Source organism: Macaca nemestrina, chromosome 5 (genome assembly GCF_043159975.1).
Source record: "Macaca nemestrina isolate mMacNem1 chromosome 5, mMacNem.hap1, whole genome shotgun sequence".
In the NCBI taxonomy this organism is placed as follows: domain Eukaryota; kingdom Metazoa; phylum Chordata; class Mammalia; order Primates; family Cercopithecidae; genus Macaca; species Macaca nemestrina.
The window spans coordinates 170,940,172-170,965,084 of NC_092129.1; the positions used below are offsets into that span (position 1 = coordinate 170,940,172).

Below are 24,913 nucleotides of genomic sequence, written 5' to 3' on the forward strand. Positions count from 1 at the left end.
GCGAGAAGGCAGCTGTCTACAGACAGCAAAAGAGATGTCACTAGGAACCGAACCCTACGGACCTTGATCTTGGACTTTCCAGCCTCCAGAACTAAGAAAAATACATTTCTGCTGTGTAAACTACCCAATCTACATTCTTTTGTTGTGGCAGCCCAAGCAGAATAATACAACTTATAAAAACAAAGGAGCAGATTTTCTAACTTAAGCAGATTAAAACATACAAAGCTAAAACACAAAGAAAGCTGATGGTTTTTTAAGATTTGGGAATAGGCTGGGTAAAGTGGCTCATTCCTGTAATCCCAGCACTTTGGGAGACAGAGGTGGGCAGATCACTTGAGCCCAGGAGTTCCAGACCAGCCTGGGCAACTTGGTGAAATTCCTTCTCTACAAAAAATACAAAAATTAGCCAGGCGTGGTGGCATGTGCCTGTAGTTCTAGCTACTCAGGAGGCTGGGGTGGGAGGATCGCTTGTGCCTGGGAGGTGGGGGCTGCAGTGAGCTGTGATTGTGCTACTGCACTCCAGACTGGAAGACACAGTGAGACCCTGTCTCAAAAACAGAAAAGAAAAAAAAAAGGGGGGGGTGGGGGAGGGAATCTTGGTGGAGACAGTATAAACAAATGGTTATAAATGAGGATTCTGGAGTCAAAAAAATAGGTTCATGCTTATCTGTCATTTACTAGCTAAGTAACTATGATCAAGTCCTTTAATTTCTCCAAATTTCACGTTCATCTGTGAAAAGAGGTAATAATGATAACAGTATCAAAGAGTATGTGGTAAAGTTCTCAAAAAAGGCTAACTGCCATTATTATTACCCAAATGTGAACATCTGACTGTGAAGTCCAACTAAATTGATTTATCCTTCACTCAACTGTCATGCCAGGGCACCTGCCACAGGTACCTTATGCAGAAGGCATAGGTTATTCATGTGGCATTGAACATCTGACTTCTGAAGCCAGGATGCCATGGATAAGTGATCGATGATGACTTAGAGAGGTAGGAGACAGTGGCTTTTGCCTTCATCACCCTTTTGGGGTCATCCATCACTGCAAGGATTCCAAGAAGGATGCATTTCACTTCAGATCACATTCATTACATGACAAGCTCTGTCGGACACTGTACTTCTAGAAACAAAGGAAATGGATGCCCAACAACTCCTGGCCCCGTATCACATGCTGTTGCATAGCTGATGTTGGAGGAGGTGAGATGGAAGGAGATGTTAACAAGAAACGAAGCAAGACAGACAGGGAGAGTGAGAGAACTTCTCTCCGCGTGGCTGATGAACAGAACAAATTTGTAAGACAAATACTCTCCAAATTAATTACGTTTTCCTGATAAAGTGGAAGCAAATGCCACAGTAGAGGTATTTCTGCATGACTTTCCCTGGCTGTGAACTTGGAAGTAGTTCCAGTTCAGGCTCGCATTTCCTCCAGCATTCTACCAGACCATTAGCCACTGTCACTCCCCATTAGTCACACCTGGTGTCTTTCAATTGTCCTGTGTTTCCTTTCAAACATGTCAACAGCAGCAGACACTGAGAACAGACTAAAACTCATGAGTCTCAATTTACAGTTCTAGAATTCTTAGTTTATTAATTCCCTCTGACATGGCCCAGATGTCTTCAGAGCAATTAGTAAAGGAACAGGGTTAATGTAGCTACCTCATGGTGCTGCAGATTCATTATGACTGATTGCTCACTTATAAAAATTAAGCAAGTCTAATTGAGTTTAAGCCCAAAAGGATAGCACTAGATTTGCAGTCCACGAATTTCTCTACCTGTCTTGCTTTATCATGTTTAAGAGGTTACCAGGTACTACAGAGTAAGGATATTAGCTTTTTGTGTATTTTTATTCATTTGATCCAAGCTGTATAGAGGTGAAGTATACAGATAATAGAGTCTACTCTCCCAGGAAAGGACCAGGGAAGCCAGAGACATGGGGCCAATTGAGATATCTTCGGTCTCTCACATGTAAAGAACCCTGTAGATACCAGGCTACCTGAGCTCCTGGGCTCATAGATGAAACTCAAGTTTGCCTCCATTAATGAGATAACTAGATAAGTGAGAGGTGTTGTTAGTTAAGAAATTCTGCTGACTCTTCTTTTTGCAATGTCATATCTACTGGTCTGCTCTCTCTCTTCTCACTGATAATCAGTCAGATGCTTGTTAGCTCATATTTCAATGATTGGAGAAGCCACTACAATATTCTCCCTGGCTCAGATCAGTCCATTTAACTGATCTGACTTTGGAGTATGTGGCCCAGAGCTGGCCTCGGTGGTGGCTTCTCTGATAGGCCTTCAACCTTTCTGCTCATTCTACATGGTGATCCAAGAAGATCTCTTAAAGGTTAGTTTTTGTCATATCACTCCTCTGCTCAAAAACCTCCAAAGTCTTTTCACTGCGTAGGGATTAAAATCTAAATCTTTTTATGCCTTTTTCTAGTGGGTCCCGTCTCTCAGTATACCTCAGAATGAAGCTTCCACCCCTGTTCAGCCAACTCTTCAACGACCCAAAATATTGCCACCTCTGAGGCTTTGTCTGGGGTCTTCTTTCCTGGAATACTCTTCCCTCACTTTCTATAAATGCCATTCATGCTTGAAAAGTCAGTTCAAGCTTCAGACTTCTCTTTATCAGACTGCATTGAACTGCAAGTGTTACTGCTAACAGTAGTTATGTTAGTACTCTCTATGTATATATATGCATTCATTAAACCAGGGGTCCCCAACCACCCGGGCCACGAACCTGTACTGGTCTGTGGCCTATTAGGAACCGGGCCGCACAGCAGGAGGTAAGGGGCAGGTGAGTGAGCGAAGCTTCATTTGTATTTACAGCCACTCCCCATTGCTTACCATTACCTCCTGAGCTCCGCCCCCTGTCAAATCAGCAGCAGCATTAGATGAGCGCGAACCCTATTGTGAACTGCACATTCGAGGAATCCAGGTTGCCTGTTCCTTATGAAAATCTACAGGCCGGGCGCGGTGGCTCAAGCCTGTAATCCCAGCACTTTGGGAGGCCGAGGCGGGCGGATCACGAGGTCAGGAGATCGAGACCATCCTGGCTAACACGGTGAAACCCCGCCTCTACTAAGAAATACAAAAAACTAGCCGGGCGAGGTGGCGGGCGCCTGTAGTCCCAGCTACTTGGGAGGCTGAGGCCAGAGAATGGCGCGAACCCGGGAGGCGGAGCTTGCAGTGAGCTTAGATCTGGCCACTGCACTTCAGCCTGGGCGACAGAGCAAGACTCCGTCTCAAAAAAAAAAAAAAAAAAAAAAAAAAGAAAATCTACTGCCTGACGATCTGTCACTGTCTCCCACCACCTTTACATGGGACTGTCTAGTTGCAGGAAAACAAGCTCAGGGCTCCCACAGATTCTATATTATGGTGAACTGTATAATGATTTAATTATATATTACAACGTAATAATAATAGAAATAAAGTGCAGAATAAATGTAATGCACTTGAATCATCCCGAACTAATCTCTCCACTCCACCTCTGGTCGGTAGAAAAATGGTCTTCCACAAAACTGGTCCTTGGTGCCAAAAAGGTTGGGGACAGCTGCATTAAACTGTTATATATTCCTATCTACTTTGATACTTATTACAGCATTCCGCCTATTGTAGATATGCTGAATAAATATGTATTAATGTAGGGGCTTATTTTGTACAATGTTTAATCTTTCTTAAGGGAAATTTGACATCAAAGCCTTAAAGGGTGCATAATCTTTGACTCAACAGTTCTTATTTTAGAAACAAATTAAAGAAAACTCAGAACAGCTTATGAAGATATATGCAGGCTGTTGCAGTTGTTTGCTGTTGTGGTTTAACGATAAGGAAGATGGAAAAGCCTTAAGGGGTCAGTCAAGTAAACCCTGATCCATCCAAGCAGCTAATAAAATCATGTCGTGGAATACTTACTAACATGAAAATCACTTTACAACATATCATCAAGTGCAAAAAGCAGGTGACAAAACAATACGTACAGCAACATTCAATTTTTATTCAATAGACAGACAGATGGACAGTGGATATTCCCTAGAAGCAGACCTATGGGACCTTTTCTCCTTTGTAGTTTTCTGTGAATTTCAATTTTTGGACACCGGACTAAAGTGTTATTGATGTGTTAGACGGTTCCGTTAGATGGAAATTTGCTCTTTCAAGCCATACACATCTGACATGGATGGACATATACATTAATAGATTAGTTTGACATGAGCTTATGTCTAAGATGGACTCTTATAGAACTCAGTATCACGTGAAAGATAGCCTGCTATGGAAACAACATTAGCCAAACTCGGAGTTGAGAAACATAGCATCGATTGTGCCTCTATTACAGAATTCCTGTCAGCCTTGGAAGTCACTTATATTTCTTGAACCTCAGTGTTTTTCCTATAAGATAGGTGAATATTTTTCCCTAATTCCGCCCCCATTACATGTTACCAAATGGTATAGTGATGACCTAGGTATTATTTGTCAAAATACCGAACACTTTTTAAAAAGGCAGTCAGTCAGCATCAGGTGAAACTACTATCAAAGTTAGAGAAATGACCCTCTGAAATCTTTTAATCTCTGATTATACCACAGCCTTAAATCGCAAAGTGGTATCTAATTCATGTGCCAAAGTGCAGTGAAGTACAGTTTCACTGAGTGCTCAATTTAATACCTGCGGATACATTCATTAAGTAACACTTCAAAAACACTGCAAAGTATGCGTGCAATCATTTTAGGACAACATTGCTAGGCTTACTCTTCTTTTAAAAGTATTTACCACATAATTTGCAGATTGTCTTTTTTTTTTTTCCCCCTAAGAGAACAGAACTGACATGAATTTTAATAGGAGAAATACACTAGGCTTCAGGTCAATAACTTAAAGACAAAAAATTTAAAACCTTGACAAACTCATATGAAGAAGGTACTATTCTTCATCTTTGCAAAAATGTTGACATTGAATCGACTTCACCTAGATGAGCAAACAATCTTGAATCAGTCACTTAAATACAATGTACACATTTACAGATACACATGACTGAAAGCTCTTGGCATAGGCCTGGTAGGTGGATATCAAATGCTGCTTGACACAAAAACACAAACCCTGGTCATGACTGCAGATATCAAGACACACACAGAAACACCCAAACATCCCACAGGGCAACCTCCCCAGAGAGCTGCCTTCAGGCCTCAGTTAAAAGAACAAGAGAAAAAGAAAATCCCTTGAAGGGAAGGAGGGACTGCTTGCCCCAGAAGACGTGTGCACTCACCTGTTAAGTGGTTGGCAATCCTGGTAGTGGGTTTGGGAGGCAGGGCCGGGGGCTGCTTGAGAAGGGGCAGCTGCTTCACTGGGGTCTCTTCATGGTCTCCAGGGAAAGCAGCAGGTTTTTTGGGGGGCAGTAGCAGGACTGGTTTGGCTGAAGGATCTTGGGACAGAAGGACTCCAGATTCACTGGCAGAGGGACTCTCTTCAGACACTGAGGGGACAACCACATGATACACAGGAGACATTACACAAACGCAGTGCAGGTGGGGCCAGCGGAGAACACAGGACAGGGACTCGGGTTGGCAACACAGCAGAGCACTGATGCTTCAGGCCGCCGCGCATGTGTAGAGAGCTACAGCAAGGACACCAGAAATCCAGTGAAGCAGGAGGGACAGATAGAGGAGGCAGAGGAAAAGAGATAGAGGAGGCAGAGGAAAAGAGAGGGTGGAGGCAGGAAGAGCAACAGGGAGAAAGAGGATGATGTTTTCTCAAACCATCAAACACTTCACCATTTCAAACTCAGCATTGGTCATACAAATCCTACGCATGCTCTAAGATGTGACTCATGGAGCATAGTAGGAATCACCAGGGTGGCCAGTGCAGAAGGCCCAGGGTGCAGAGCCCCTCTAAACCAAACCAGAACTGAATGCCAGCACCCTCGCTGGGGCCTGCTTGCCCTTGGCTGAGGGGCAAGAGGGAGTGGGTTCAAACAAGTGGAGGGGCTCAGTTTTGTCCACTGGGTCCGCTCTGTCTCTGCTCTCAGATCTGCAACACTGGGTACAGATGACAGCCTGGAATGCTGACATCACACAGGCTGCACCCCCAGGCGCTGGACGGCTGCTCCTCCAGGTTCTGGAGTGCCCGGCGCTGAGCAGCAGCCTCTTAGCCCAAATTCTGTAGTTTTAGCAACAGCATCCTGCCCCTGCCAGCTCCTGTAAACTTTGACGAGGCAGAACATGCTTTAAGTCAACCTTTTAATCTTCCACTTTCCTCTCTCTTCTTGCTCACCACAACGTTAGTTTTCTTTTGTCAATTCCTCCATTTCTCTTTGCACTGCATTGGACCTGCCTCCTCCTTTCCTTCATGGGGGAACCCCTGACTGGCTTTCATGAAGAGCTGTCATTGGGTGGTGGCACACACCTTCCTACCATGCAGGTAGCTTGGCTGATGACAGAGTGAAGCTCTGTGATTTTGCTGGAATGACAGATGTTTACTATAACAATCAAATCCACCTGACTTCAATGTCACAAGGACGCCTGGATTATTTTTTTAAATGCACAGCTTTCACTGGGAAACCCTCCCTGGGGTAGGAGGGTGTAACTCCGCTGCATCTCCTCTCACCTCCCGCCACAGCCTCAGTGAGAAAGCCTGTAAGGGACTCCTCCCCTCCCCAACCTCCTTCCTCCTCCCTGATCAGGTGGTCTGTGCGGCACCAAAGCCCTGCACAAATTCCTCATGAGCACTATATTCTCCTGTCTCAGGGAAACTATTATCATCAATGCGGCACACAGTGATGGAGCAGTGACTCGCCAGGTCCCACGGCGAAGCATGGGAATTAACCCTGTGAAACCCCATCCCTCCCACCGTCCCACGTGACTGCCTGTGGATGTGGATTTTGCACATGATGAGGAGAAATGCCTTCTACCTATACGCTGGATATTGCAAGAGGTTCCTCCTCCCAGACTCATCTACTGACAACAAGTACCACTGCTCCCTAGCTGTCAGGAGGGACCTATTTTGGGGCAAATTAGGACCACTCTGCAAACCTTCTGAGAAAATGAGTATTGGCCACTCAGCCACCTTTGGACCAAAGAAGGAGATGACAGTCAGATGGCGTCAAAAATCAGCTATCGGCAGGATACAATTCAATCAGTAAATTATATACAATTTAATTGACAATTAAATTAATTGACTATATCCAGTAAATTGATACAAGTATTATCTGGCATACTGGGACGAAGACTAAAGGACCTTTCAAACAGAAGAATTAGATATGTATCATATAGAAATGTAGGATTCCTCAGCTTTATCTTAACAGAGATGAGTGTTAAAAAACAAAATAATAATATTTTAAATCATTAATGTTACAAAAATAAGCCATATCTTCTTTAAAGAGATGAAGGTAATAAAGAGTTTTTTTAAACACTGTAGAATAATAAGTGTAAATATATTCCATTTTTAAAAATACTCAGTATGTACTAAAAGCTAATCTGTTTTACTAAATTTCCAGATCCTTATGCTCAGGATAGTCCAAAATAGAATTCCAAGTCCAGCCAGGCCAAAGATCCCTGGTGTGTGGCTGGACTTGGTGTCCGGGACCTGCTCTACAATCCTGCCAGGGGCATTACCTGGCCCATCCATGATGTCTGACGGTTGGAGCACCTCATATGAGCAGGGATCCCGGGGCATTGGGACTGGCTCCATTTCGGACAGCGCAGGCAGAGACAGCTGGCTGGAGCTCAGGGACTGCCCATTTTCTAGGGAGTCCTCTTCATTGGATATGGAAAGTTCCCCATCTGTCAGAGAGAAAAGGAGATTGCAGAGTTAGACTAGGTCTGCCTTTCAAGAAGGAGTGACACTTACTGCCTGCTGAGTCTAGATGCTGCTGAACAATCTCTATCAAGGTCAGCCTCTAAAACCAACATCTGTTCTTTTGCTTTTAAGACATTTATTTGATCGTTAGAGATATGTTGTCTAATCATCAGGGCAACAATTTCCAATAGTCTTCAGCATTTTGCCTATTTTCTCTCTTTCTAACCTGAATCCATCACATTTTCTATGTTTTTGTTTGTTTGTTTGTTTGTTTTTGGTTTTTGTTTTTTTTGAGACAGAGTTTCACTCTTATTGCCCAAGCTGGAGTGCAATGGCATGATCTTGGCTCACTGCAACCTTTGCCTTCCAGGTTCAAGCAATTCTCCTGCCTCAGCCTCCTGAGTAGCTGAGATTACAGGCATGCACCACCACACCCGGCTAATTTTGTATCTTTAGTAGAGACGGGGTTTCTCCATGTTGGTCAGGCTGATCTCAAACTCCCCACCTCAGGTGATCTGCCCCCCTGGGCCTCCCAAAGTGCTGGGATTACAGGCGTGAGCCACCGTGCCTGGCCATTTTCTATGTATTTTTAAAAATAAAAAGTAAATTAACAATTTTTTTTTCTCATAATTTCTAAAAACTTGGGAAAAAACTCAGCAGGCCTCAGGGATTGGAAGACCAGGATTGGGAATTCTTACTTGAGGGAGCAAAGGGCTTCACGTCACTCAACAGGCACCAAGGTCCTAGGAAAAACTCATCCCCTCTTCTGTTTGCCTCCACCCTCGTCCAATTTCTCTACTTGGGTAAAGGATTAGGACAGCTTTCATCTGCACCTAACAGGCTGCGGCCCCCCACGGATGCTGGGAAGTGCCAGAATTCTCCCGGCATCGACCACCAATCATGCCGCGTAGCGTAAACTTTGATGTTGCTTAAAGCTCAGCAAAACAAGGACCACGGTGCAGGATCAAAGGCTCCCACACAATGGCCATTTGTCAAATCAAAATTCCCCCCGTGTGATTTCATCCTAGCCCAGGGGAGTCTTAGATAACTAGACATTAAAGTCAAATTAATTTTTAAAGAGGACTGAAAGCTGTTCCATCGAGATGAATAAACACCAGATGAAAGACTAAGTTCTGCCGAGTCAGAAGAGCAATTACCTGACTTAAAACCAGAAGCAAGATGACGACTCGTAGAAAAGAAAGAGTGAAGTGACTCCAAGGTGATTCTTGGGTAAATAATCCTTTCCTTTTGCTATGTTCCACCTCTAGTTTAATTTTATATATCAGTGATCTACAGTGGCACCGAATCCCTCCATGGTCCACCCCCCATTAGAGTCGGTCCAGTGAATATCTGTTTAACAGAGTAATCAACAAATCAAAAGGCCGGAAATAGCATATGATTCAAGGGCATATGGTGTTTGACCTGAATCTTCTATAAGCATAGAAAAAATATAATGAATGCCAAAAAAAAAAAAAAACCATCTGAAGCTGACAGTGTAAAAGCACTAGCATTTGAAGAGTGTGTGTGTTTTTTTTTCTTTTTTAAATTCAGCTTTTTTCTATGCCCAAAATGGTAGTAAAAGTTATTATAATTGGGATCAATAATATGATGATTACTCATTAATAAGAAAGCAAAAGCAGTGCAGACTGTAAGCCCATGCAATGGAAACCACACAGATGAACTGGAAGTCTCTGGGATGGGAAGGGCTAAGCGTCAGTATGTTGCTATCCCACCATGGATGCTCCCCAGTCTTCTTAACGTGCCTTTATGTAGCATGTTCAAACAGATGCCGTGGGAAGTAGCTCTGTTTCAATTTCCCAGTTGGTGGAATAATGATGCAGCTGCCATTCAGCCTAACACATCTCTAGGAAACCACTTTGATTCTTGATGTTCCGAGTATAATAAAAGTCCTGGATGAGACAACCAGAGGGGACAGAGGTCTCAGGGCTCTTGCCAAGTTCTGCTTCTTTGGGAGAAGGATGCAATCGAATGATTGCCATACATTTTAATAGTTAAAAGTACCAGAGAAGCAACATTAGAAAAAAGAGATGCAACTGCAGTCGGATGACTGTAGACTCTCTCCATGAATCCTGGGCTTTGCCAGTAACAGAGAAGCAATATTGCTCGCTCCTCTTGGTACATATTAACTCTTGAAAAATTGGGCTGTCTATAGATTAAAAATAATGTTGTCAAATCACAAAGGCCCAAACCACTTTGGAGAGGAAATAATCTTGGGAATTCCATTGTTATAATTGCTAAATATACATTTCCTTTGAAAAAGTAAAAACAGGAGAAGAAGGTGTAAGACGCTGATCATATCACCACCCTACCTAACAGAAACAGTTTCCTCTTTTTGCACATATTTTTCAAGATTGTAATCCTACTGTGAGCCAAATTTTGTGTCTTTCTTCCCCCATACTATTATAAACAGAACGATCATCTTAATGATTCTACTGGATGATTATGTATCGATATTTACTTGGCTAGCTCCCATTTGGTTGGTCACAAAGGGATAGATTTATGCTATTATGAAAAAAATGCAATGAGGACCATCATCCTACATGCAATTTTTCTGCAATTAGAATTCTCCCCCATTAGGATAAATTCCAGTAAATGAAATTTTCATGTATTACTATTCCAATGTCGAGTGACACATACATGGATCTTGTGAAATTGTTTTATTAAAGGATTTTCCAATTTACACAATTAGAAGAAATGTACAGACCATACACATTGTTTAGCTTTTGGCAATTTCTTCAACATTAATATTGACAACCATGTTCTGTCTGTCTCTATCTATCTATCTATCTATCTATCTATCTATCTATCTATCTATCTATACCTATCTACCTACCTATCTATCAACCACCCATCCATCCATATATGTATATATGTAGCTAGTAGAAATAAATGAAAATCATTCAATAAGTACAAATTCATTATTAATATCATTTATGACCAAGGTGGGTAGCAACAAAAGTAAAAACTATTTGACTTGGATTTATTTAAGGATGGAATAATACTGCCACTTTTAAGTAGTATTTTAAATTTTTTATTATGACATTTTCAAACACACACACACACACGAAACATTAATGTAATGGACCGTATATACCCATCATTAAGCTAAGGAATGATCTGGGAATTCCTAATGCTTGGTAATTCCAAGTGTTATGAATTTGAAGACTAGTCTCTCCATGTCCTGCTAGTATTTATCAGTACTGGGTTTTTTGTTGTTGTTATTGTTGTTGCTGTTTGTTTGATACAGGGTCTCACTCTGTTGCCCAGGCTGGAGTGCAGTGGCATGAACATGGCTCACTGCAGCTTCCATCTCCCAGGCTCCAGTGATACTCTCACCTCAGCCCCAAGAATAGCTGGGACCACAGGCCCACACCACCGTGCCCCACTAATTTTTATATTTTTTGTAGAGACAGGGTTTCGCCATGTTGCCCAGCCTGGTCTGGAACTCCTGGACTCAAGCGATCCACCCACCTCGGCCTCCCAAAGTGCTGGGATTACAGGTGTGAGCCACTGCGTCCAGCCTACCGATAATGTTTATTAGCATCTTTACCAGCATTTAAAAATTCATATTATTAAAAAAAACCTCCCCAGGAAGAATGCAACTTGCCCGACTAAGGTGAGGCTTAGGCATTTTTTGTATCCCATCTAGCTAGGTCATCACCATCTTGTTAGTGTGGATGAGACAGTGTTCACTGAGTGTTGGAAATTATGCTGATGTTTTACATAACCTTCTAAAGTTATCTGTGATAATGGCTTTGAAAAATGGTACGCAATAACCTCCAATCATGAACTGCTTCCTACTAGAATTAGTAAAATGCACACAGCAGGAAGAAAGAAGGCAGGACAAGACATGGGTTAAGGCAGTGGTTCTCAAACTGTAGCTGGCATAGCAACCCGCTGGAAGCTATTAAAACACAGATTGCTGGGCTCCACCCCCAGAGTTTCTGACCTAGTAGTTTCTGGGTGAGACTCAAGAATGTGCACATCTAACAAGTCCTTGGGTGATGTTAGTGCTCCTTTTGTTGGTCAGGGTTCCACACTTTGAGAAAACACTGAATTAAGGATAAAGAGTCAAGGAGCCAAGAGAAACTGCAATGTAATTGTGCCTCATCCTGATGAGGTTTAGGGCAGGAAATGCTGGCTGTGTGGCTAACATGGGACAGAGAGTATGAGGAAGCAGGAGGTTGCATTGTCTAACCGTGGATCATGAATATGAATTTGGCACAAAGGACAATGGGGCTGGAGAGAGCAGAAGTGGAAAAGAAAAATGTGTTTCAGAGGCAGACATGTCTAACAAGGTAGAAGCAGGTTACAGAAGCAGCAGAGAATAGTATGCAGACGTCAGTGTAGGTCAATGTCATAAATTTTAAATCATGAGACATAGAAAGCAATGGATCTAAGATACAGAACTGGCCACCAAGATTGTGCCAGCCTTACTCTCCTTTTCTGGTGAAGCATAAGAAACAAAGATGTTAGGAGAGTCAAAGTTAACACCAAATGAGAGAGAGTGAACAAAATATTTCAATAGACAAACATCTGTTGATGACAACGTGCATCATGTATCAGAAACCTCCAACCCCCCACAACGACCTCACGGAGAAGCCAGAGGTTTGCTGTTAGCTCATTATGATACTCATAGAAACTCATAGAAACAACTGCCCAGTAGGCTGCTGCCAGGGCCCTGGAGCTTACCCACACCCCAGCCTGCCTCTCCTCCCATAAGTGAGGCGTGAGTCAAATACCTCAAATGGATCTTGTCCAAATGGCTTAAAAGAATGGTTTGTTGCTACGTTATTGTTCTTTGTTTTGCTTTAGGGACACTCCCTGGTTTTGGGGTGATCAATATCAACTTCTGCTCAATTACATTTTCTCAAAGCTCATGGTTAACTGAAGTTGTTTTTTATAGATGACTGTCACTATGGAGAATGGGTGACAGGAATTCTTTCAGGCTCTCATGTAACAAAAGTTTCTATTTAAAAATAGATATAAAAATCTGATACGTGTATATATATACACACACACACATATATACATACATACATATATGTGTGTGCATGTCTCTGTGTGTGTGTATATATACATATATACATAGAGAGAGAGAGAGAGAGAGAACGAGAGAGAAACAGACAGATAGACAAACAGACAGTGTCTTGCACTCAGGGTCTTGCTCCATCACCCAGGCTGGAGTGCAGACTCTACCTCCTAGGTTCAAGTGATCCTCCCACTTCAGCCTCCCAAGTAGCTGGGACTACAGGTGCACACTACCATGCCTGGCTAATTTTTCTTTTTTTTTTTAGAGATGGGTTCTTGCTATGTTGCCAAGGCTGGTCTTGAACTCCTGGGCTCAAGTGATCCTCCTGCCTCGGTCTCCCAAAGTGCTGAAATTACAGGCATAAGCCACCGTATCTGGTAAAATATTGTATGAAGGAAGGACATTTTGTTCTGAAAAGGCTCAGGGTTCAGGACCCTCTGGAGTTTAGGATTTTTAGAAGTGTCAACTCTAATTCTGAAAAACAAAAGTACATTAATGAATGTAAGCTCACCACTAAATCTGATTTTCTATGATATGAATTATGGTTTATATTTTTGAAAACTCATGTTTAAAATGTATCTCTAGTGAGCTAAGACATCCTTATTTAATAAATAACCATTGAATATGACTATGAAGAATTGCTTTATATCTATATATTGAACCAATATGGCAATACATTTCATACAGATCCAAAAACTGAAAATAAAATTTTAAAACCAGAATAAAAAAGCAGGAAAAATAGAATAGTAGAAACAAATATATATATATATATATATATATTTATATATTTATTTATTTGGGTTGTTCAAGAGGGAAGCCAGATGGATAGTTCTGACTTCCTCATAAAACTTTTTGATTTTTAATTTGCAAAAGGAAATGCTGTACACCAGATAGAAGAACAAAAGCAGCACAATGGAAACATATGTGCTACACAGAACTAATAAAAGAACAAACTCTTCCAAGTAGGAACAGTATTTGTTCTGGTAAATAAAAAATCAAGTCCCAGGTGCTACTTGTAAAGTGCAAAACCTTGCTAGGAATTAGAGAAATGCAAATGAAATGACCATGTGAGTCATGTGGATGCATGAAATTGTGTTTGAAATAATGTCAACTACAAAAGCAGGAATGGAGGACAGTATGCATATGTGGATTACAATGACATGAAAATGAAATATGTGTGCAGGTTGGCAAAGCTCTCAAGTGAATCTGGCATGATGTAGAACTTGATGATCATTCACTTTTTTTCCCCTGCAAGATGCTTACACTTATTTTTAAAAATACAAAAACAATTGCATGCTGCCGTGTTGCATTCAAACAATAATAGTTTGGTTAGAGGGGAAACCCATTCCTCATTCCTCTGGTTTCTACTCGGAGACATTTTCCCCACGGCTCCTGATGCTTGCTTACCCTCTTGCCCCTCTCCACTGCTGCCTCTTGCTGGGTATAAGCACTGGCCCCTGTGTCTCCACTGTGGGAGCCAATCCATCCTTTCCCTCCTGCCCTGGACCCATGTTGATTCCAGATTCAGACTTTCCCAGTTGGGGGGTTGATTCCAGGTCAAGGCTGGGGGAGGAGCATGATCAGACCCATCAATGACTTCCTCCAGCCCAGCTTTTGCCAGTGATAAAGGAGATCCCCTACTTTGATCTCCCATTTGTCTTATTTCTCACATGGTTCAGAAACTCAGAGACAGAAGAAGAGTGCTAATAGAGGGCCCCTCAAATCCTTAACAGTCTGGAGACTCAAGGGAAGAGAATGCTTTTTCCACCTCAGGTAAAAAGAAATTGAAGGAGGCATTGACAGGTGATAGAAAGGATGGTGTTAGAAACCATGCTCTCCTGGGGGGCCTGCTAACCTCAGTTAACAGAGGTGTGCTGACGAGCGGCTCTAATTTATTCTCAGGAGAGACAGGTGGGGTGAAGTGCAGTTGCAGTGGAAAGGAGCCCTTTTATCAGAGCACAGGGAGAGCCCTGTTATCATCCTGGCCATCACTAGGTTGCAACAAGCCACTTAACTTCTGGGAACCTTAGTGTCTGCTCCTTGAAAAGAAAAGGACTGTGTTGGACGATGCCTGACTTCCTTGCAGATCAAAGTATTCTCTAGGGCTGGAAGAGACAAGAAAAAGCGCCCCCACCCAAACTTGCAAATCATCCTGAAATATCAGATGAGCTAACACAGCACAACATTTTATATTCAGGTTTTCTTTTTCTTGTCTGACATACTGTTTAGACCTATTACAGCAAGAACTAGAAAGTAAATGAATGAATTTCTGCTTTATTGTTGGCTAAATAAAATTTTATATTTTTACTTTTTAAAAACTTGTAAGTAAAGTTTTCACATAGATCTAGAAATCTGTGCTCTGCACAAAAAGCCTCTGTAGACAGTAGAGAGACAGGGAGGAAGAAATGAAAGGGGAAAGAAACATTGCTGGAGCATACTCGGTGTCCAGCATTATGTTGGACTTTTTATATATGATAGTAATAATAACAACCTCTGAAACAATATTTCAGAGAACTTACTATGTGCCAGGCTGTGTTTACTTTTTCCTTCCTTCCTTCCTTCCTTCCTTCCTTCCTTCCTTCCTTCCTTCCTTCCTTCCTTCCTTCCTTCCTTCCTTCCTTCCTTCTTTCCACTCATCCATCCTATGAAGTTAGTACCAAAATCACTCTTATTGTTTAGAGAAAAGTGAACATTAGAAAGTTAAATAATTTGTGTGAAGTCCCTAGCTCAGTAGATGCTGAACTAGTACTATATGGTGAGAGAGAGAGAGAAAAAGAAAGAGAGAGAGAGAGAGAGAGAATGTGATTTAACTTAAAATGACTTATTTGGAAATTCTAATTCCTTAAGGATGGCAAGAACAATATAGATAAATATTGTATAATTAAGACATGTACTTGTCATTAACAAAACTCAAACTCTCTTAACTGTTAGTCCTTGTAGCAGAGGATAATGAACATCATGAAACCATGACGACATTTATGCTTCCATTGTAAAGAAACATTATGTAAGTGAAGTGCCATGTGACAATTTTAGACTAAAAATGATAAGAAGAATTAGCTACACTGCATCTTTTTTGGTAATGCAAATGTGTTGAATTTACACATGCATGCTTGCAAAAATTCAAACACATTTTAATTTACTGATGATCACCTATGGCTATATTTAGCAAAATAAAAAAGTCGAGCCACCTTATGTTAAAGCAAATAATTATCCTTGTGAAGACACAGAAGAGGAGCCTAACACAAGCATTTGCTAATTGCCTTTTCTCTCTGAGACAAGAGCTGCTGTTCAGCAAATTCTGTGTTCCCATTTTAGCTTCCCAGACATGCCCTTTGTGCATCTCAAATGGAAAGTCTAAGGTGCTTCCCACACAAGTGTCATTCTGGTGTTAGTGGTCCTAACATTAGTGAGGCTGAAATAGAGACTTCGTCTTATGTACTTTTTTGACATTGATATATGTTTTCTATGTGACTAGAAAAAAAATCCACTCATTAAGGGGCATAGCCATTGTTTTGTATCTCAGAGAGGTGTCGTTTTAGCAACAAGATGCAGAGCTTTGAAAAAGCTTCCGTTAATCCCAATGACCTTTTAGATCACTGTAATCGAAGCTACCAATTGCCCTGATAGTCAGTAAAATACTGTAAAATGACGTGTTGAATAACAGTTAATTAAGTAATAATTTATTTAAGGATTAAGGATTTCCTCGATGGATTAAAAGCTCTAAGCCTAAGAAACTGGAAATGTTTCTGTGGCATTTGTCGATCTCTGTTGGAGATATTTTCTCCAGTTTGCCTGAGTTTAGGGAGTTGGTGTGATTACATGGTGCCATAGTTGTCATTTTAAAGAATTTTAAATGTAGAGCATAGAAAGCAATATATTCTTATTAAATGTTGCCTATTTACTAATGAGTGTTACTATAATTTGATGCTTGGGTGGTTAAAAAGACTTGAGAGTCTTACCTGGAAAAAAAACAAAAGACAAAAAACTAAGTCAGTGCAAAAGTAATTGCAATTTTTGTCATGATTTTTAATTAAAGCTGCAATTATATTTGTACCAACCGAATACATTAGCTATTTGGCATTTCTGGAGTTTTCCAAGTGAGGAAAAGTCATTTTGTTTGTGTGTGTACGTGTTTAAAAGTCTCTGTGCACTGTCAGGATTTGAGGCAGACGCTGTAGGGTTCTGTAGGACCAGGGAACCTGTATTTTCAGAATCCACAAGTCAGAGAATCTTTCAGTTTTTTACCCCTACCTGCAGCCAAGTCTTTGGATTATTCTGACGAGTATATATGCAAGAACAATCTTGCAAGAGCCATGATGTTCTTTTCTGTCTCATGCAGGCATCTCACAAAATCCTTCTGAATCCAACTACCTTGAAAAGCTGTGCAAAATTTATTTTCATTCTCAGAATTTAATTGATTCTCTGTTACTTGGAGTGGATATTTTCACACATGGAATGAAATGGTACCTGTTTTTGTACTCAAAGGATCTTCTTGCTTTTTGTTATTGTGGTTATTGTTCTGAGTTTAATATCCTATTTTGATTTTAATAGGCTTTTCCTCTTGCTGAGAAGCCTTTGCCTAAAACATTAAATAGGTGAGATGCAATGACTTTCCATCACAAGAGTGGCAAAGACATTGACCCCGGGTAGCTTGTTTCAGCTGCACTTCCCTGGAGCTGTGTCCTGCTGAATTTATTAGTATCTGCTGCCACTGACTGCATCTCATGGTCAATAAACCATGGCTCATGTGGAGTCTGGGCTGCTTCCCCTGCCTTCAGCCTCCTGGTAACCTGAGCGCCTCATTACATGGAATTGTGTGGTGCCTGTCTCCCAGGTATGGTTATGCCTCCTCAGCAGTCTGCACGCCAAGTGCATTGGTTCTCAGATGATGTATCCTCATGAACTATCAGGGCTCTGACCACTATTTCCAAATAATGACTCTGACTCCAAGGTTTGTAGCTGAAAGAGGAGTTACCATCTTGCTATTTCTGGGCATTTTGATATAAAAAATGCAACTGGGGCACAGATTGAATAGAAAATGAACACAATGTCACAGTTTCTCTCTTATGGAATATGATAGTCTGAATCTCACAGAATCAATCATTGTGCAAGGGGCCTCTTTCATCATTAATAGGGTAGTCCAACTGAGCCTAGCATTCAAGATGTTAGAAAAGGCTAGAGTTGGCTGGGCGCGGTGGCTCACACCTGTAATCCTAGCACTTTCGGAGGCCGAGGTGAGCGGATCATCTGAGGTCAGGAGTTCAAGACCAGCCTTGCCAACATGATGAAACCCCATCTCTACTAAAAATACAAAAATTAGCTGGGTGTGTTGGCACATGCCTGTAATCCCAGATACTTGGGAAGCTGAGGCAGGAGAATTGATTGAACCACGGAGGTAGCGGTTGCAGTGAGCCCAGATTGTGCTATTGTACTCCAGCCTGGGCAACAAGAATGAAACTCCATCTAAAAAAACAAAAAAAAAAGTGGCTAGAGTTGGGGGAGGGAAATTATAGGGGATGGCCATTTCAAAATTTGCACAGCTCTGTTTCTGTAAGCTGGGCTCTCAAATAGGACATTCACTAGACACATGTAGTGGTATTCAACTTCATTAAAATTGAATAAAATTCACAAAGCAGTTCCTCAATCAGAGTAACCACGTTTTAAGTGCTCCACCACCACACATAGCTAGAGGCGACTGCATTGGTCGACGCAGATGACAGAACATTTCTGTTCCAGTTGAAAGTTCTACGGGACAGCATCGCTCAAGGTAGACTTGAAAATCACAACCATGGGACTTACGTGTATGCAAAAGTCAATCCATTTCTGGAACACAGAGGTTAAAATGATGCTGCTACACTGATCTCCACCATAACGAGTGTCTGGCTTAGTGTACTGTAGTCCTATTAGAGAAATGGCAGTTGTGGGAAACCTGGAGTGCTGGGATGGGGGATGAGCTCCAGGGCACACATGGACAGTGGGAGTCCTGAGAGCAGTGAGACAGAACTACAGAGGCAGACGTGGCCCTTGGAGGAGTCCTGAGCCTTCAGTGGATCTCGGTTCTACCTGAGCAGAAGTGAGGTGGGGTGGGGATTGTGAAGAGGGCTTGAGAAAAGTATCAAAGGAAAGCAGAAGAGCAGGGAGAGCAGGTGGCTGGTGGAGACCAGAGCTAACCTTGATGGAGCACCTGCTTTAAGCAGGTGGTGACCTCACTTCCCACAATGGATGATGTCCTTTAAGCCCAAATGCGATTATGTCTTTTATGAGATGACAGGCAAGGGCCAGAATGGAGCTGAAGAGTTCATCATTCCATGGGAGGATGGAATGATTCCCAGATACTCTAGGAGGATCACCCGGTTGGTAACAGACTGCCTTCAATCAAGCCAGGCTTGGGCCTGGGAATAGCGAGAGGGGATCAAAGGAAAGCATGGCCTTGCTGGGGTTCTGCGGTTATATTCAATCAGAAAGCAGAGTCTAGAGAGATGAAAAGATGCCCTGTATCTTCCATAGACAGAACACGAGGGAGCCAGAACCGGAATCCCTGGCTCAGGACTCCTACAAGAGTACCGTCCATTTGGACATTATTAATGGGGTGGCGTGCCCCATTGACTTGTCTAACTTTACACAAGTCTGGGGCAAAAGCATGAAATCTGGAACCTTTTTCTAAGCTATTTCCAGCTTTTCCTTCATCAGCTACTAGATTCCCAAAGTTTGGCTGCTTTCTAGTTATAAAGGTCAATGCATGTCAGTGACTGGGGAGTAATAAAGCATTGGAAGGCAGGAGACACGTGGATGAGGCAGTGATGCCCACCATGCCCCATGTACCCTGCCCTGCCGTGAGTTCACAGGAGGGGTCCAGGTAAGCAGTTAGAAAGGGGGGTTTCACGGTGGATATTCCAATATGAATTTACATTATGCAGCATCACTCAGGGAGTTGACTGTACTTGTAATACTTTAAGTTTATGGAAACACTTGTCAAAATTAGGGGAAAAATATCTGGTGGTTATCTGCTCAAATTTTCATCTATGAGACATGAGGGCAATCCTGAAAAACCTTTGGTGCAAAATTTTCATGCTATCGTCAAGATGCCAAGAAGATATAGCCTTCGTTTGTTCCCTGTACACTGTGGTATACACATGTGATGCAGGAATTACTGCAGCCATCTTGTCACCATGAGGAGTTACAGCCAGAGGATGGCATCCATTAGCCATGGTATACAGCTGATGAATGAACCAGCCCTGGAGCTGCCCTACCATTGGACTTTATTATGTGAGTTTCATTCTTTCATGCAATAAATATGAAATGAGCACCAACAAACTCTAAGATTGTTGAAGGCATTTGGAATACCTCAGAGGACAAACATACAAAAATTATTAGCCTGTGGACTTTCTGAATTTGCTTATTGTTTTAGTCTCTTTAACCTTTTTATTACCTGCATCCAGAGCATCTTAACTTACACCCTGCTGACTGCATATTGGCTTCACAGGTAACTGAAGAATCTACATAATAGCATAAATGTAATCAAAAGGGCACTTCTTATTCCTGATCGTTTTCTCATTCCTTGTCTTATTTGATGTGTCTGCATTTGACCATGCGAGCAATTTTGCCTCCAGCTGAGCAACAGTCTCTTGCCTTGGCTTCCATAATGCTACACATTTCTGGTTAACCCTCTTATTTTTTGAACACTTCTTAGTTTTTGAGGGTCCTTCTTACTCCTAGATCATTTTTTTACTCCCCAAACATTAAATGTTGGGGTTCCATGGAGTTTTTTATCAGGGCCACCTTATTTTCCTACTCTACATTCTCTCTGAGAAATACCATCAATTTACATGACTTTACAGGATGTATACACTGACCAGTCCAAACCATCTCCAGCCCAGCCCAGCCCAGATCTCCCTTGAGTTTCATGTCTGTATATTTAATGGTCTACTTAGCTATTTGGATATCTGAGACTCAATGGAGACAAATCATCACAATGTTTTGTGTCCTAAACTCACTTCTCTTGGGATCCCAGCTCAGGGAATGGTCTACCCAGTCGTCCAAGGCCAAATCCTAAGTCTCAGCCCTGCCTACTCCCTTTCCTCACTTCCCCAAATCTAAGTGGTCACAGGGCCCTTTTGACCTCACCTCCTAGAACTCTCCAGTCCTCTCTTTTTCCCCACGCTTACTACTCTTTTCCCACTACCCACCATCACATCATCTGAATCCCAGCAACAGTCAGCTAGCTGGTATCCCTGATTCATGTCTTGCTCTCCTTGCAAGTCAGTCTCTCCCTGCAGGCAGTGTGATGAGGCTGCAAATCTGATTATGTGGAAAACTCTCCCAAAGCACCTCACCATTCTCAAGATGAAGAATAAACAATGAACATAACTTTCCAGCCTGCATGATCTGTCCTGACTCTCCCTTTCCTTACAGACATGCTGGGCACTCTTACCCCTTCCCTTCATTTATTCCTGACTCTGTGTCTCCAACTGTACTGGTCCTTCGGCTTGTAACATTCCCTTACCCCTCCGATCTTCTCCAGCATAATTCTTACTCACCCCGCAGGGTTCCTCTAAGATACTGCTCCTTCCAAGATGCCTTCCCTAAGTCCCCAGACCTGGGTGAGTGATGCTTCCACGTGCACCTGAAAATCCTATCCTTTCTCCATTGTAACTGCCAAGCAGCCTGAACCCATCACCAGCACTGTAAGTTCTATTAGCCAGAGATGCCTGGCTTGGCCTTCCTAGTATTCCTGGTGCCCAGAATGGTGCCTGAAACACAACAGGTACTCACAAATATATAATGAATGAGTACATTTAAGGGGAATGCTTACTCATTACAATAATAATGATTATTACTTCATTCATTCTTTAGGCTTGGGATAGTGGTTTTCTGAGAGAACAGTGTTGCTTAAGAGAATTTTTTATCACAATTGCTCTTTATTCTTATTGTTTAAACCACTTTCCATCTGTCTTAATGTAACACCTTTACATTTTTAAAGGTGGATTTTGTTTAAAAAGCAAGTCCAAGTAAACCTATTGTATTAAGTGCTTAGGTGCTACACAAATGATTATAGGTTGTTGATGCTGAAAGTAAACACTCTTTTCATTTTCACATGGTTACTCCAAATCACAGCTTTCAGAAAATGCCATTTCTAGGTGAGACATCAGAAACAGCTAAAAATGTGACAAACAACAGTGCCTGGGAAAGGTTGTGAAAAGCATTTCCTATAAACGTCAAGATTTAAGTCTATGCACCTGGAATACCAGATAAACTATGGGATTTAAGAAGGCTCGAGTCTACATTTGTCTCCTCTAATACAGAGGAGAAGTTTTATTTTTATTTTTAAAATATGATGACCTTTTAATTTAAATATCGGGCTTTTTCATCTTGAATGTCAGAAGAGGAAAACTGCGATCCCCTGTGTAAAAGAGTTGTCCATCTCAGGAAGCTTCTGTTTGTGTTTATAATTAAAAATAACACCTTCCAAAATGTTGCTCCAACCTGATTAGGGAAAACAACATACCTCAATGCACTTTATTACTTGCTGTGGCATGTTATCTCTAATTCCCAGCACACAGTGGAAAGCAAAGTTGCTCGCTGGCATGCTGTCAGTTTTATTCTTTCCTTGCAGGATACATGCCCTCCTGATCTCTTTTCCCCTCCCTGTGGGATTACCTCTTCCCCCAGGTCTAGGTAGGACTGCAGTGGAAACTACTAGGTGAGCTGTGGCAGCCTCAATGATCTCACTGCAGCCTGCCACATTTAGGGTGTGGAATTGTCTAACATGCAGGGACAATGCCATTTCATCGGATGGTAGAGAAGTGGTCTTCTTTTCTCTCCCCATCCTCCCAACAAAAGATACATCCATGTGAATTAAACATACCCATACTATACAAAGCGAGTGACATTGTGATAGAATTGAGGCTTCACAGAGAAATTCAGTGATGGAAATAGCACAACTACCAACATTTTACAAATATAGCATCATGTTTATTTGTAGAGATTACTTGCAACAGCCACTAATAGCAATATTTATTAAGATTCTCTGACAACCAATGGGCATAGCTTTCCTGTGTCCCTATAAATCCCAAATGAAGAACATATGATCTCAGCAGGGGTTTTAAGAGTTCACACGCACTGGCTGTGACTTAGGTTGCATCAGTAACCTTTCTTGGCTTCAGCTGCTTCCTGTCTACATTGGAATAATCAGTAGCTAGCCAGGTGACTTCTTGAGATTCTTGTTAAGTCTGAGAAATATTATCACTATTTTACTAACAGCCAAACAATATACAGTTGATCCTTGAATGACACAGGTTTGAGCTGCATAGGTCCATTCGTATGTGAATTTTTTTCAACCACAGATTGAAAGACCTGTGTTTGGGGGGCTGATGTTCTGCATACATGGGTTTCACAGGGCTGACTATGGGCCTGGAGTATGTGCAAAATTTGGTATGGGAGGTGGTTCTGGAACCAATCCCTTGCGTACACCTTGGGATGACTATACTATTGACTGACATTGCTATATTTTTCCCATAACACTTAAAGACACTATCTGAAAGTAGGGCATTTGGCATCCATGTATACAAATATATGCATAATATAATATCACCTATTTAAATAACTGGTAGTAAAGTTTTATGGACCATAAAACTGAATAAACAAGGGGGATCGGTGTTGTTAGTATTCTGGATTTCACCAGTGCAGTGAATAAACCAGGTCACGTGAACATACAGAAATTACCTCATGCCTGCATTCACTGCTTTCTATTAGCATTTGCTGAACATCGATTTTGTCCCAGGCACTGCTATAGACACCTGGGCTACAACAGGGAACAAATTAGATGAAGACCCCTGCCCTGCTTGGTGGAGATTATGAAGTGAGGAGAGAGAGACAAGAAAAAATTAACATAATAAATAGATAATTTAGAGGCGTTTGAAGGTGGAAGGCGATAAGAGATAGAAGAAAAAAAGGAAGAAGGAGGGTAAGGGGTCCAAGAACTTAGAGAAGGTGGCAGCAATTTTAAACTTGGTGGTCGCAGAGTAAGCTTCACTGAGAAGGTGACACTGAGAAGGTGACACCTCCGCCTGGAACGAGGAGCAGCCATCTGGATATCTGGGGGAAGAGGCTTCTGGAAGACGGTGCAGCCAACACAAACCTCAAGGGCCAGGAAGCAGGGCTGAAGTGGCACTAGGGAAAGGGAATTTGTAGAGGGATGAAGAGAGTGAAAATAAAAGTTAGGGGTTGCGGGGCAGATCATGCAGGGCTTTAGGCTGTTGTAGAGACCTGGAATTTCTGAGTGAAATGTGGAGCCACTGCAGGCTTTGAGCAGGCAGTGACATGCTCTGATTTACCTGGTAATGAGAGAGAAGCAAATGCCACAGAGAGGCCTTCATTGAAAAGAAACATCCCGGGGCAATCTGAAGAACTGAAGGGCTCATGAATGAAGTTACAAGTTGCCTTAAAGTCGTAGTAGGATCAGGTTTCAGAATCTGGGTGCCCATGCCCCTGTTTGAGTCACTCGGTCACTTCATTTAGATCTCTGTGAAAATATCACCTCCTGCAAGAGGTTCTCCGTGATTGCATTGACCTAAAATCACAACCCCCTTCTCTTGACTTTATTTCCTTACCCTGCTGTTTCGTTCTTCTTCAGAGTGCTCATCACTCCTTGGCAATAAATACTATATGTATTATTTCCTATTTCTGAGTAGAAGGTAAACTCTGAAATGGTAAGATTTTGCAATTTTGGTTATCAGTGTAGCTCCATACTGAGACAACTCCTTGGCATGGAGGGAGCACCTGGTGCCAATTTGTTGAATGAATAAATACATGCAGTAGTCCAGGAGCCAAGGACAACTTTGTTTAATTAAACTTTGTTTAGTTTGTTTAAATTAAGTTCAAATTTAAGCAAATAGGTCATAAGATTGAGGAATAAATAAAAATAAACTGTCGAACTACAGATTATTTTACACCATTAATTGGTTTAACATTTTTACTATTTAGAGTGTTGGCGGTTCATCTTAATGTTTAAGTTGTGTTCTTTATAAGACAATCATATTGTAGAAAATCGGGAAAATGGGAAAAAAAGAACCTATGATTTTAC

The 24,913-nt window shown here is 41.8% G+C and overlaps 1 protein-coding gene across 23 annotated transcripts in view; it reads right to left on the reverse strand.

Moving 5' to 3' along the window:
- The window catches only part of LOC105482440 (phosphatase and actin regulator 1), a 578,235-nt gene that overhangs the window by 97,992 nt on the left and 455,330 nt on the right, over positions 1–24,913 (reverse strand). For 12 of the 23 annotated variants that reach the window (XM_071096037.1, XM_011742551.3, XM_011742541.3 and 9 more), the window contains 2 exons: positions 7,595–7,762; positions 5,251–5,457 (listed from right to left, as the gene is read on the reverse strand). In XM_071096037.1, coding sequence (XP_070952138.1) covers positions 5,251–5,457; positions 7,595–7,762 — 375 coding nt within the window. The remainder of the gene's footprint in view (positions 1–5,250; positions 5,458–7,594; positions 7,763–24,913) is intronic. The other 11 variants (XM_024792994.2, XM_011742549.3, XM_011742548.3 and 8 more) reach the window with 1 other exon arrangement.